Here is a 14,816-nt window from a genome sequence, read left to right on the forward strand (position 1 = left end):
TAAATCAATCACCCATGAGAAGGACTATTTTGGGGAAAAAACCCTGCAGTTTAAACACTTACATTTTGCAGCCCATCCCCCACCCAGCTGATGATTAGATTAGATTACCTACAGTGTGGAAACAAGCCCTTCGACGCAAGCAGTCCACACCGACCCTCCAAAGAGCAATCCACCCAGACCCATTTCCCTCTGACTAATGCACCGAACACTATGGGCAATTTAGCATGGCCAATTCACCTGACCTGTACATCTTTGGACTGTGGGAGGAAACAGGAGCACCCGGAGGAAACCCACGCAGACACAGGGAGAATGTCTGTGTGGAGTTTGCACAGTCACTCGAGGCTGGAATCGAACCTGGGACCCTGGTGCTGTGAGACAGCCGTGTCGCCCCTAGGCCAATCCCACCCAGCAATCCTCAATCTGCTAAACCTTCATCCTGCGGTCACCTCTGAGGTATTAAATTGGGGGTCACACCAAGACTGATCTTGTGAAACACAACTTCATAAAGATGCAGGAAGCTTATTAAAAATTCTGAGGCAGTTTGTCTCATTGCAGCTTTATTTTGTCAACTGATTTGAAAAACTGAACATACTTCGATCAGTACAAACAAAAATTGCAGTTCAGGCACAATGTTAGAGAAAGTTGAGGGGGTTTTATTTTACATTCAAACTTGTCAGACTTGACCTATAATTGTAAAGTAACATCCAATCGTTATCCCAGAGTCAGTTGGTACCTCACGTACGTCCAGGTACAGATACATTTCCAAGTCCAGTGTTAATAGGGAAACGCATAAAATGATAGTCTTGCATGTATATATGTTTTCTGTGGCCTCAGGATATTCCAAAGCACCTTATAGCCAATAAAAGTACCTTACACCAATAAGGTAATAATGGCCTGTTCTAGTGATGTTGCAAGGGGGGGTTAAACCTACAGGAGCTGGTAGAACTCAACAGATTCTCAGCTGAAAGGCCTGGGCTTAAGTCCCATAACAGGAACTGTTGAGTGCAAAAATAACTGTATTGGTGTCAGTGGCCAGATAAATGTTCTCAATGGAAAGAATATTGAGCTATAAAACCCCCTAAAAAGTTGATGGATGACATGATGATCGTCAAAAAGCAATATGCCCACACCGTGTCAACATGGGGAAGAAAAAGGAGAAAATGAAACAGTTGAACCTCAGCCTAGATTTTGGGAGGATTTTTTAAAAGTGTGCATTGATTTAAATATTCATTATTTGTAAAGAGATTGCTTGATTCAATGGATGGACATAAATGTCTATTAAGTAACTAAAGATAACATGGAACCCAGACGTTAGACTGATGAAAGAAATATGAGCTGAAAGGAGCAGAGTAGCAATTGAAAGGTAATAAAACTGCAGTGCTCTGTTGAAAAGGTAGAAGAGTGAAACAAGCTAAAATTGCTTTTGCAGAGATAGCACAAGCACTATGGACCAAATGGACACTTGGAATTAGAAAACTCTGACTCCATGCTCTAATTTATCTGAAAAACAAACAAAGTTGCAAAGTTGAAAGCAGCTCCTGACATGAATTATTTGCTGACCGGTAAGTTTTTTTTTAAATTGTGCAAGTCAAATCTTACAACAGAAAGTCACCATTTGACTAAAAAAAAGCTTCTGCTAATGAAGACATTACTCCACAGATTGTAGTCTTGAGTTTCATACTCTGTAATAAAAGTTGCTTGAGAACTAGTCTGTTGCTGTAGTGTATTGCTGAAATCTCTCAACATGACCCTAGATTAAGGCCCTTCTAACTTTTTCTCCAGCCCCTCTTCACACTTTACTGAAGTCAGTAACACATACAAGGAGACATTGAATTTCTAGCATGGAAACAGAATATTAAATCCAACCATCCATGTTTTTGCTCCACTCAATCCAATTTTCATTTTAGATGTTTGCAATCTGTTAATATATCCTTCTGTTTCTCTCTACTTACCTAGCTTCCTCTTAAATGAAGCTGTTAGTCTCCTTTCTGTAGCAATATGCTTTACATCCTCACCATTTTTGAACATGCTCCTTCAAATTTTCTTATTCGTGAATAGCTTATGGGTGAATAGCTCATTCTTAGAGTCCTTACTTTTAACGTCTCTCAAACTGTCTACCTGAACAGGAATTTCTCATATGCAAAAGACAAAACAGCATAGATCTTGGGGAAAAAAGGAAACAAAGAATAGTGAAGGCTGACAAAACAGATGGAGCACCAAAAATGGAGCATGAAAAGACATTGGAAAGGGGTATTAAAATCATAACAAATCCATATACAATTACTTTAGGAGAAAAAGGCAGTGGGAAGCAATGTGAGCTCCTCAGGACTAATAACAGTGATACCATCCACAAAATGGGAAAGTAGCGGTCAAGCTGAATAATTGCATGGTGCAGTATTCACAGAAACGGAGGAGGACAGCATGCTAGACATCTTAAATTTTTTTTATTGAAAAAGGAACTCAACAATATCAGCATAAGCAAAAAAACAGGAATAGTGAAATTAATGGCACTGAACAGTGACAAACCTCCAGAGTCAAAGAAATACCATCCCATTGGTTTTAAAAGAGACAGATGTGAACACAGTGGGTGCCCTAACCATAATCATCCAGTTTTCTCTTTTCAGTAAACACTGTTTCAGATTAGAAAATTGCAGGTCACTTCAGAAATGAAGGCAGGTGACACAAGGAAACAAAGGGAATATACAGCAGTTTTGACCTAACATTTATGTTCAAGAAATTATTAGAAGCTGTCATTAAGGCTGAAAGTATTGAACACTTTTCAGCTGATCAGTGGATTTATGCATGATCGATCATATCAATGAAACTGACTGAATTGTTTTGAGAAGGTAGCTTTAGTTTTGGGCAATGTCTATGAATGTCACTGATATGAACTTTTCATATTTGATAAAGTCCTTCATAACAGACTATTAACTAAAGTTAAAGCTCATTGAAGTAAAGGCAACTCATTGAACTAGTTTGCGAATTGGCAGAGTGGAAGGAGACAGAGAAGAGTCAGGAATTCTTAATTAGCAAGAAGTGATGAGTTGCACCAAAAAAGTCCATGTTTGGGGTTCAGCTAATTACAAGCAACCTAAATAATGAAACAGAAAAGCACATATTCAAGTTCCAATAACACAAAGAAAGGTGCCATTTTCAGCAGGATAGATTAGAGTAGATTAGATTAGATTACAGTGTGGAAACAGGCCCTTCGGCCCAACAAGTCCACACCGACCCGCCAAAGCGAAACCCACCCATACCCCTACATTTACCCCTTACCTAACATTACGGGGAATTTAGCATGGCCAATTCACCTGACCTGCACATCTTTGGACAGTGGGAGGAAACTGGAGCACCTGGAGGAAACCCACCCAGACACGGGGAGAATGTGCAAACTCCACACAGTCAGTCGCCTGAGGCGGGAATTGAACCCAGGTCTCTGGCGCTGTGAGGCAGCAGTGCTAACCACTGTGCAAACACAAATTTACAGAGATATTGATAATTGGTTATTTGGTCATACAGAACTTGAGCATTGATTTAAAAAAAGCCCAATTTGTGTAAGTTCTTCATCTTGCACTCATCAGGACATTTCACAAGAAATGCGAGTGTAAAGTGAAACTAACAGAGAGAGGGGAGTGCTGATGGTTGGAAAGTGGACTTTGACTGGTATAGGTGTTCCAATGGAAAATGTGCCAACAGATGATGACTAATAATTGACTGCCAGTTTTGTTTAAATATTAAACTAGATTGACTCTGATTGAGCAAGGCATTGCCCTCGGAAATGAACCAGAGATTGGCTTTCACCTATTTTGTTGAATTGAAACAGGCACGGTGTTTGTACATGTTTTCTTTCAGCCTAATAAAAACAGGGCCCTGTGCCTTAATATAAGTGCACCCAGGATATGCACATTCTCACCCTTGAAGAAATTCAGTCAGCAATCAGCAAGGCTCTGACCATACATAACAAGCTGATGCTTGCAAATTCAAAACATAGTGTCCAACATGTGGCGTGATTTTACAACATTGGCTAAATATTCCTCGATGTGCAAAGAATTATGCTGGCAACCAATTTAGCAGGCCCACGGTGTGAGGCACTGAGCACACTGGAAGTTACATTCTATTAATACATAGTTAAAAATCACAGAACACCAGTTTGTAGTCCAACAGGTTTAATTGGAAGCACTAGCTTTCAGAGCGCTGCTCCTACAACCACCTGATGAAGGAGCAGCGCTCCGAAAGCTAGTGCTTCCAATTAAGCTTGTTAGACTATAAACTGGTGTTTTGTGATTTTTAACTTTGTACACCCCGGTCCAACACCGGCATCTCCAAATCATTATACATACATACATAGGGCTGTATTCTTTCCATGTGGAAAGTGCATATCCTTTATTGTGCTGTTTTAACTTCGCAAAAGGATGTCATCCATTGTCTGGTTCATTTCTCAGGGCAATCACAGTTAACCTGCCTGGCTTTAAAATTTAAACAAAGCTTGTGAATAAATTCAATTATCAACAACTGATGCATTCTCTATGACAACAACTCTACTAATCAGCACTGTCTTCTCACACAGGCTACCTGATAATTATCATTGTTGTTGTGGGAATTATCTCTGTACAAATTACTCTGTGTTTTCTATATTACAATTGTCATAGAATCATAGACGCCTACAGCACAGCAATGGTCTTCAGCCCATCAAGTCTACATTCATCAAAAACAAGCAACTAACTATTCTAATCCTATTTTGCATTTCTTGACCCATAGCCTTATTTGTCTTGGCATTGCTGAGTACATCTAAATACTTCATAAATTTTTAAGAGAGTTTCTGCCTCTACCACCCTTACAGGCAGAAAGTCCCAGATTCCCACAATCCCTGGGTAAAAACATTTTTCCTCACATTCCGTCTAAACTCCCTGCTCCTTTCCTTAAATCTCTGCCCTCTGGTCATCAATCCCTCCATTAAGCAGAAAAGTTTCTTCCTGTCTATCCTATCTAAGATCCCCATAATTTTATACATCTCAATCATGTCCTATCTTCATCTCTTCTGCTCCAATGAAAACAACCCCAGTCTGTCAATGTACGAGCCCAAATTACTGCAGATGCTGCAATCTGTACTGAAAACAAAAAGTGCTGGAGATCATAGTGGGTCAGGCAACATCCATGGAGAGAAAGCAAGCTAACATTTCAAATCTAGATGTCTCTTCATCAGAGCGGAAGCTACCTGGCCCATGTCTCCTTCTAAAACTAGACCTCCCCAGCCCAGGCAATCGCTTGATAAATCGTCTCTGCACCTTTTCCATTGCACTCACATTCCGCCTGGAACTTGGATTCCAGATCTCCATCCAATGCTCTTGCTATGGCCTAACCAACATTTTATACAGTTCCAACATAACCTCCCTGCTCTTAAACTCTATGCCTCAGCTAATAAAGACAAGTATACCACATGCATTTGTAACTACGTTTTGTACCTGTCCTGCTACCTTAACAGACCAGTGAATGTGATGCTCAAGTGCTCCCACCGTTCATGATGTCTTCTCTTGCCTTGTTTGTCCTGCCCAAGTGTATGGTCTCACAGTGATCCTAATTGGCACCCATTTGCCATTGATCAGCCCATCTGACCAGTCCATTAATATCCTCCTGTAATCTCAGGCTAGCCTCCTTACCAATTCCCATCCTGCCAATTTTCATAAGATCCGTGAACTTACTTATCATCCCTCCTACAGACATAAACCAATCATGATAATCATATAAATCATTAATTATTATATAAAACATTTATATAAACCATAAAGGTGCCAACGTTGACCTCTGTGGAATCCCAATGGACACAGAATTCCAGTCACAAAAACACCACTCGACACCATCCTTTGCTTTCTGCCACTCAGTCAATTCAGCATATAATTTGCCAACTTTCCTCAAATCCCATGGGCTCTCACCTGCGATATCAGTTTGCCATCTGGGACTTCAGCAGACACCTTGCTGAAGTCCAAGGAGACTATGTCAAAGGTATTGTCTTTGTTTGCACACCTCTTAGAAAAACTCAATCACATTACCAGATATGACCTTACCTTAACAAAACCCTGTTTACTGTTCTTAATTGGTGCCAGCCTCTCCAATTAATTCTGTCCTTCAGAATTGCTTTCAACAGTTTCCTCACCAGCGAGGTTAGACTGACTGGCCTATGGTTTCCTAGTTTATGCCTTGCTCTCTTCTTGAAAAATGGTATTACAAAACTGTCGTCTGGCAGCTCCTCTGTGGCCAGGGAGGAACTGAAAATTATTACCAATGCCTTTTCAATTTCCTCCCTTGCCTTACTTAACAGCCTGGGAGACATTTCATTTGGCCCTGGAGTTTTATTTACTTTTAAGCCTGCTCTCTGTCTCGGCTAATTTCTTTAATTTTATCACAGTCCTTCTCCACGAATTCTATACCCACATCACTAGTGAATACTGACAATATTTATTTAGAACTCTACCTACATCCTCTGGTTCCACACATGAATAATCACTGTGCTCTTTAAGTGCTCATTATGCATTTTTAAAATAACTCAGGATTTTCCTTTATTTTGCCTGCTATTATTCTTTCATGCCCCCTTTTTGCTATCTTAATTTCCTTTTTAAGTTTCATTTTGCAAATTCTATACTCCTGTAGGCCTTCTGCACTTTTGAGCCTTCACTACCTGCCATAAGCCTCCCTTTTTCTCCTTCTCCAATTCTGTACAGGAAAGATAGTATTAAACTGGAGAGGGCACAGAAAAGATTTACAAGGGTGGTGCTGGGAGTGGAGGGTTTGAGTTATAAGGAGAGGTGAACAGGCTGGGGGATAGGACATTGATAGAGAGGTTTATAAAATCATGTTAGGTACAGATAAGGTGAAAAGCAAAGGTCTTTTCCCTCAAATAGGGGAGTTCAGAACTAGAAGGTATATTTTTAAGGTGAGAGGAAGAAGATTTATAAGGGACCTGAGAGCAACCTTTTCACACAGAGGGTGGTTTGTACGTGAAATGAACTGCCAGAGGAAGTAGTAGATGTAGGTACAGTTACAACATTTAAAAGACATTTGGACAGGTACATGAATAGAGCTGAAAATGTGTTGCTGGAAAAGCACAGCAGGTCAGGCAGTATCCAAGGAGCAGGAGAATCAACGTTTCGGGCATGAGCCCTTCTTCAGGAATGAGGAAAGTATGTCCAGCAGGCTAAGATAAAAGGTCGGGAGGAGGGACTTGGGGGAGGGGCGTTGGAAATGCGATAGGTGGAAGGAGGTCAAGGTGAGGGTGATAGGCCGGAGTGGGGGTGGGGGCGGAGAGGTCAGGAAGAAGATTGCAGGTTAGGAAGGCGGTGCTGAGTTCGAGGGATTTGACTGAGACAAGGTGGGGGGAGGGGAAATGAGGAAACTGGAGAAATCTGAGTTCATCCCTTGTGGTTGGAGGTTCCTAGGTGGAAGATGAGACTCCACCAACCGTCGTGTTGCTATGGTCTGGCGATGGAGGAGTCCAAGGACCTGCATGTCCTTGGTGGGCTGGGAGGGGGAGTTGAAGTATTGAGCCACGGGGTGGTTGGATTGGTTGGTCCGGGTGTCCCAGAGGTGTTCTCTGAAACGTTCCACAAGTAGGCGGCCTGTCTCCCCAATATAGAAGTTCCAATACCGTACAACCCAAATGGCCTCCTTTTTCAAAGACTGCAATTTCCCCCCAGACGTGATCGACGATGCCCTCCACCGCATCTCCTCCACTTCCCGCTCCTCCGCCCTTGAGCCCCGCCCCTCCAATCGCCACCAGGACAGAACCCCACTGGTCCTCACCTACCACCCCACCAACCTCCATATACAGCGTATCATCTGCCGTCATTTCCACCACCTCCAAACGGACCCCACCACCAGGGGTATATTTCCCTCCCCTCCCCTATCAGCGTTCCGAAAAGACCACTCCCTCCGTGACTCCCTCGTCAGGTCCACACCCCCCACCAACCCAACTTCCACTCCCGGCACCTTCCCCTGCAACCGCAAGAAATGCAAAACTTGCGCCCACACCTCCTCCCTTACTTCCCTCCAAGGCCCCAAGGGATCCTTCCATATCCACCACAAATTCACCTGCACCTCCACACACATCATTTATTGCATCTGCTGCACCCGATGTGGCCTCCTCTATATTGGGGAGACAGGTCGCCTACTGTGCTGTATTAATCAATGAAATAAAACAATGAGCTATGGATGCTGGAAATATGAAGCAAAGACAAATCTGAAATAGGACACTTGTGCTTTCATTGGACTCAAAACATTACATCTGTTTTCTTTCCACAGATTCTGCCAGAACTGCTAAATTTCTCTAGCAATTTCTGTTTAAGTTCCTGTATTTTTACAAAATTATTCGTTTTTGTGGGATGTGGACAACGCTGGCCCATCCCTATCCCTAAACTTGAGATTGATTGGTCACACTCTATCTTTATTAGTACACATTGGTCCTGTAGTACATGGCTACAGTTCAAATCTAATTCATCATTGCAAAACACTTTGGGACATCATATCTCATGAGAGGCACTACATAAATGTAAGTTAAGAAGTAGTGGCTAAACAGTACCACTCCAGGATATGTTGAAAGATTGGAACTCTCACCAAGCAGCAGGTGAGTTGTTGTCTAGCCCATTCAGCAGGAGTGATTACATATTATTGATCAGGAATCACCTACCTCTTCTGAGCTCATGTCAGTGGAAGGTGTTTTGTAAACCAGCAAATTACTTGGGTTGGGTGAAGGTCCGCCATGAAGTGATATCGTTACATCAGAAGCATGAGATCCCAAGAACGGATTCCAAACAGCCCAACGTAAGATTTGCATGTACGCTGTATTTTCCAAAGAAGAGGTAGAAGAGGATAACTGTGAACAAAACAATTAGCTTCTTTAGGAAACACAACAATGACTTCATCAGCAATGAGTCTATGTAGCATCTTTAACAGTAAACTATTCCACAGCAGCATTATCTATATCAGACTGAAGGCAGAATCACCACGTTTGGAAGGTCTTTAACAACAGTTTTTTTGTATCAAAAGAACAAGGGACAACAGAGATCACATCAAAATATTTTACTAGTTGTAGTAGTCATCAACTGTCATTACATTGAAAGCAATGATCATTGGGTTCAGTGCAGAATGATCATTTCAACATTACGAAAGCACCTTGGAAGAGATTATAGCTCCACCGCTACTTTCTGCTCTGCAATTTTCTACTCTCTACTTTGCTCTTTGATGATCTTGTACATATGAATTATTAAATGGCACATAAAAGTCCTCCTCGATGCACCCTGCTCTGTGATCAGCCATCTTAGAACTCTTGGAATGTGGAACTGAAAGCTCCCACAGAGTATCATATTGCTCAATGCACCAATCATTAGAATGATATAGCAGAAATTTTAATGAGCAGCGGAGTGTTCTACAACTGGGATAAAACCTCAGTCAGATTGAATTGCAGTTATGCAACAATAGTTTGGCAGCTAACAAAGCTTTTTTTTTGGAATAATTATTGCATAACATAGATTGTACAGCACAGAAACAAGGCAATGAGCCCAATTGTTCCATGTTGTTTACGCTCAAGACAAGCCAGCTCAAGCCAGATCAGTCTTCAATTCCTTTCTCCCTTTTGTATAAATTTACTATAACCTTAAACACATCTATGGTATTTACTTCGTCTCTGCCTTCCTGTAGTGGATTTCATATGTGAAACACAATGAGCAAAAAAAAATTTCTCAAATCTCGTGGGCTCAGTTATGACAACTTGGAGTCTTTATTAGATGAGATTAGATTCCCCACAGTATGGGGACCGGCTCTTCGGCCCAACAAGTCCACACCAATCCTCCGAAGATCAACCCACCCCCTCTGACTAATCCATCTAACACTATGGGCAATTTAACATGGCCAATTCACCTGACCATCACATCTTTGAACTGTGGGAGGAAACGGGAGCACCCGGAGGAAACCCACGCAGACACGGGGAGAATGTGCAAACTCCACACAGACAGTTGCCCAAGGATGGAATTGAACCTGGGACCCTGGTGCTGTGAGACAGCAGTGCTAACCACTGAGCCACCGTGCCGCCCCTTTCTATAATTCTATAATGCAAATCAATATCTTAGAAATTTCAATGAGAAGAGGACTTCTCAAGGGGTCCGCTAAGTGTTTTGGGCTCATGCTCCTTCTTTCAAAAGATCTGAGGTGCAAACATTAAAGCAGGCAGCTCAATGGATACACTGGCACTCTATATGACAGCATGGACTGAGCATTGAAGGGTTCTTCATCACTTTAAACACGCTGCTTGGAGACTCTCCGGATGACTTTAGTATGCACTCAAAGCAAGGGTTCCTCACCACTTCACAGGGGAAGGAGTCAGACATCAGCTTATCCATCATGAGCATTTTCAGAAGGCCAGTTCAGGAGTAATTCTGAGAAAGATCTTGGCCTGGATTTGCGCCAACTCAGGATGGCTAGGGAACACTTTAAAAATGACAGGCAAATTTTGATGTCAGGATTCCAGACCCTATTCCTGGGCTTTTCAACTTTCAGGAGTATATTTTAAACATGCAGCCTAGTTTATGTCACAAGCCAACATCTGACATACCCAAAGTGGCCAATCCGATTGCAGAGATTGGCACGGCCTAATCATCTACAATTTTGCAGGTAGTTGAGCTAGCTTTTTAAAGGGTTGTGATCCATGCCCCTTCAGAGGTGTTATGGGGGAAGGAAGTAATCTTTTGAAAGAACAATTCAAGAAGTCCCCTTTATATCCCTATGTTGGGTTATGCCCCTCCACTTATTCCGCACTCATTCATTTTATTTGATATAAAACCCATGAACCCTACAGAGACATTTGGATGGAACTAATGTAATAATTATCCACCGTGTTAAAAACACTCCTATACCAAAAATGTCAATTATCTTTAAAATTCCAATAAATGAAAATGCAAAACACTTGAAACATCAAACCTTGTAATAAAGGCTGTGAAACTGATGGCAGCGATTGGACTGTTCAAACTCATTCAAGCAGAAGCTCAGATGTTTCAACAGAATAATGCATTTCTGGGATCTCCGAATGACCATGGAACTATAAAAACCCATTTGGTTCACTAATGTCCTTTAGGAACGTAAATGCATCATCCCAACTTGGTCTGGCCTTCATGTCACCAAACACCCACAACAAAGTGTTCAACACTTAACTGGGATGGCCAACTAATGATTGCCTTCCAGTGATGCTCACATCCTATGAACCATAGGAGTAGGTTTTAAAAATTCTATTGCTTAGCTTTAAATAGATAGGAATTAAGATTATGCAGCTTATATATGTGCAGTTAATAACTACTCCCTGAACCACAACCCAGCAGTCAATGCTTGCAACCTGATGAAAGCACATCACAATAGGTTTTCAATTTGTTTCTGGAAATGGTAGGTAGATAACTTGCTAAAATGCAAACATTCTGCACCATCCTAATAATTCAGTAGTTTTTTTTTGTTCACACTTCTAAAATGATTGGAAATGGCACATTCATCATGGCAACCATCATGTGTGCTGCTACAACACTGGGCGACATAGCTTTGTGTCATGAATTGCACAGGATAGAAAAGAAATCAAAAACTTACTTTATCCATCAGAATGAATTAATCAGGAAGCTGTCATGCTTTATGGTTCCCTGCATTTAAAATTTTAATTTAGAAAAAACTATTTCCAACTGGATATATTTCTATGTTTGTAAATTAGTTTCCTAAGGTTACAAATAAGCTACAAATCAATCATAATGAATGATGAACATATTAATAAACAATACAAACATTAAGTAAAGCAAGTCTCAAAGGACAGTATAATATGTGCTTTGAGGTAAATTTATGATACAAGGACGTAATTGTGAAAAACAAAATAATAAAATTGATTTGGGAACTTTAGTCTATGAGGCAAGGATTGTTTGATTAATACAATTACCAAGAAAGCCATCAATTTAGGAATCTGTTTACTGCCTGAAATCCGGGCCGTACAAATTTTAATCACAAACCTTTTTCAATGTAAAAAGCTAATGTCTGATTCATAATACCTATTTTAAGCAAAATTCAATCAGAAACAAATCTTTTCGTCTTCTTTAAAACTGTGTGCTGTACTTTATCTTTCCAACTTAATTTTCTAGACAGTAAGCTGTCCGTGTCATAATAGTCTTCTTTCACAAAAATAAACATAAAATGAAAAACAAATAATTTTCTCATAATATATTATACAGATGAGGTAAAAAAAACTAAGTTGAATTCAGAGTCCATTTTAAGTCAAATGCTAAGCTGAATTCTTCTGATGAAAAATGTGGGAAGAGAGATGGATCATAAATTACTAATGACCAAGAACTTTACTTTTAAAGTGAGTTTTGTATACTATTTCATACATTGGAAATCATTTTATCTAAATAAGAATCAAAGTTGATCCATGTATGTTTTCCAACATACAACAAATCAGCAAATTCTGTAAAACTCTAATGATGCATTTATGGACCTGCTGTGAGATTGCTCACATTATCTCAGATTTTCCCAATTTAAATGTTTCTCTTGTTTTGGAGGCAGGGAGAAACATTTCTGCATCGTTCAGTACCGAAGAGCCATTCTGCTTTTCCTCCAAGCCCTTTGATATTTAATATCTTAGCATGAGTGTGGAACGAATTCTTATTCTTCTGCCAACATGGTTATGGCCAAGTTGCCAAAATCGTCATGACTGCAACCCAGACAGAATCCATCCATTCCAGCAGGTAACAGCCAAGTCTTGAACAAATGTGTCAGTTTAATGGCACTGTCATATAGACCAAAAAGGTGCCAAGTTCAATGCATTGCCTGCACCAAGTCCAGTGCAGAGGTTGTCCTATCCATAATTTTAAAACATGGAATGCAATGAGTTTGGAAAGTTCCAGAATTAACTTTGTTTTAAAATGGATGCTGACACATAACAATAAATTATTATGGTCAAGTCTACTATAAAATTAGCACAAGTAATATGAGAGAGCACTGGTTGATTGATTTCCCAAGTAAGAAACTAACCTAAGAAATTACAAGTAGGGCATTAAAACAAAAGAACACTTCAGCTTTAAGCATTTGAGTTTAGAAGGAGAAGAACAGTAGCACTGGAATTAATGAGCTTACCCTATTAGTATTCCTTATATCAATGATGTAGCCTTAAGCAACCAGAGCCAGTTTCTTGTTCTTTTCCTTACTGGCCTTATCTACATTACTTTTTTCCTTACGGGTACAACAGATCCGTTGAATAAATCTATAAAGGATTACGTGATTGTTGGTGAATACCTCCATAATAATGAAGGCCTATTATTATTGCTTTATATTACAGTCTGGCCTCCTCTGTCCTTTGGGATATCAAACTCGATGATATGATTAGTTTCCAGATTAATTATGCTTTCCATGTGTTCATATGGCCTCTCAAAGAGTTATGTTACATTTCTCTCTGGCAATGCATAATAACAAAACAGTAATTAAATTGTTAAAGTCATATTTGTCCTGTCTTCTGGCAAGAATTAATTTTTTGATCTATTATGTTGTTGCTGACAACAACAGTTAAAGCAATCGTGATGGGGTGGGATTTGTTAAAACATAATATATACGTGCATTTGTAAAATGGAGATAGGTCCAACTGGAGCTAAGGGAACTTCCAGCATGGTCTTCATAGAATCACTACAGTGTGGAAGCAAGCCGAGTGGCCCAACAAGTCCACATTGACCCTCCCAAGACCAACCCACCCAGACCCATTCCCCTACCCTATTACTCTACATTTTATCCCTGACTAATGCACCTAACCTACACATCCCTGAACACTAACAGCAACTTGACATGGCCAATTCATTTAACCTGCACATCTTTGGATTGTTGGAGGAAACCAGAGCACCCGGAGGAAACCCACACAGATACAGGGAGAATGTGCAAACTCCACACAGATAGTCGCATAAGGCTGGAATTGAACCTGGGTCCCTGGCGCTGTGAGGCAGCAGTGCTAACCATTGAGCCACCATGCCACCCCTTTATCTATATATATTGCCATTTAGGGAGTAGAGTTCAAGTGGATCATAGATTGGGTTATAGTGTAGGTCTTCTGCACTGCCTCATGCTGTAAAACAAATAATAACTAAGTAAGTTAGCTCGCTGAGCTGGAAGCTAACTTACATACTTATCAACCTGAGCTACAAATCTTCTCAAAAATCACTAACAAATAATAACTCTCAAATACAGGGCTCGACATAAACATACGGGATATTCTTCGTTCACTTCCATAACTTTCCTGGTGGCATGGAAGTCACCTTGTTTACCTGCATAAACAGTTTTCCCTGTACTTCCAGTGAAGTGGCAACAAGATTTGGAGCAACTCTGCGAAAATTCCTGGCCAGAGGTGAAAGAGAACGAATCTCATAAGAAGCAAATCTGACAACAGCACAGGAATGGTAAAATTCAAGGGGCAAAACGAGGGAGACGATTCTTACTGGTCTGGTCTGCATGTGACTCCAGACCAAAGGTGACTCTTAACTGCCTACTGGGCAATAAACGTTGGTCTAGTCAGCAACTCCCTCATCCCATGAACGAATAAAAAAAAAGTTGAACATTGTAAATATACCTGGCAGAAACAAATGTGGCTTAAAATGAAGTTAGATCAATATTTCTGTTTGGACTCACAAGACTGGAATCAAGCACAATACTTCTGTGCATTCTTGATGGAGCACTACACAGGAAGATGGTAACAGGGGAAGTTCAGTCAGCTTTTTATGCCTATTTCACCAGTTCAATTGGATCTGCCGACCAGATATCCCAACCCAATC

At 40.6% G+C, this 14,816-nt stretch overlaps 1 protein-coding gene across 1 annotated transcript in view; it reads right to left on the reverse strand.

Annotated features, from left to right (window-relative positions):
- The window catches only part of nphp4 (nephronophthisis 4), a 450,076-nt gene that overhangs the window by 157,258 nt on the left and 278,002 nt on the right, over positions 1-14,816 (reverse strand). The window contains exon 9 of the mRNA XM_087980586.1: positions 8,678-8,863. Within this exon, the coding sequence (XP_087836712.1) occupies positions 8,678-8,863 (186 nt within the window). The remainder of the gene's footprint in view (positions 1-8,677; positions 8,864-14,816) is intronic.

The sequence above is a fragment of the Chiloscyllium plagiosum genome, unplaced genomic scaffold, assembly GCF_037043375.1.
Source record: "Chiloscyllium plagiosum isolate Xiang-an unplaced genomic scaffold, Cpla_swu_hap1 HiC_scaffold_37, whole genome shotgun sequence".
NCBI classification, from domain to species: domain Eukaryota; kingdom Metazoa; phylum Chordata; class Chondrichthyes; order Orectolobiformes; family Hemiscylliidae; genus Chiloscyllium; species Chiloscyllium plagiosum.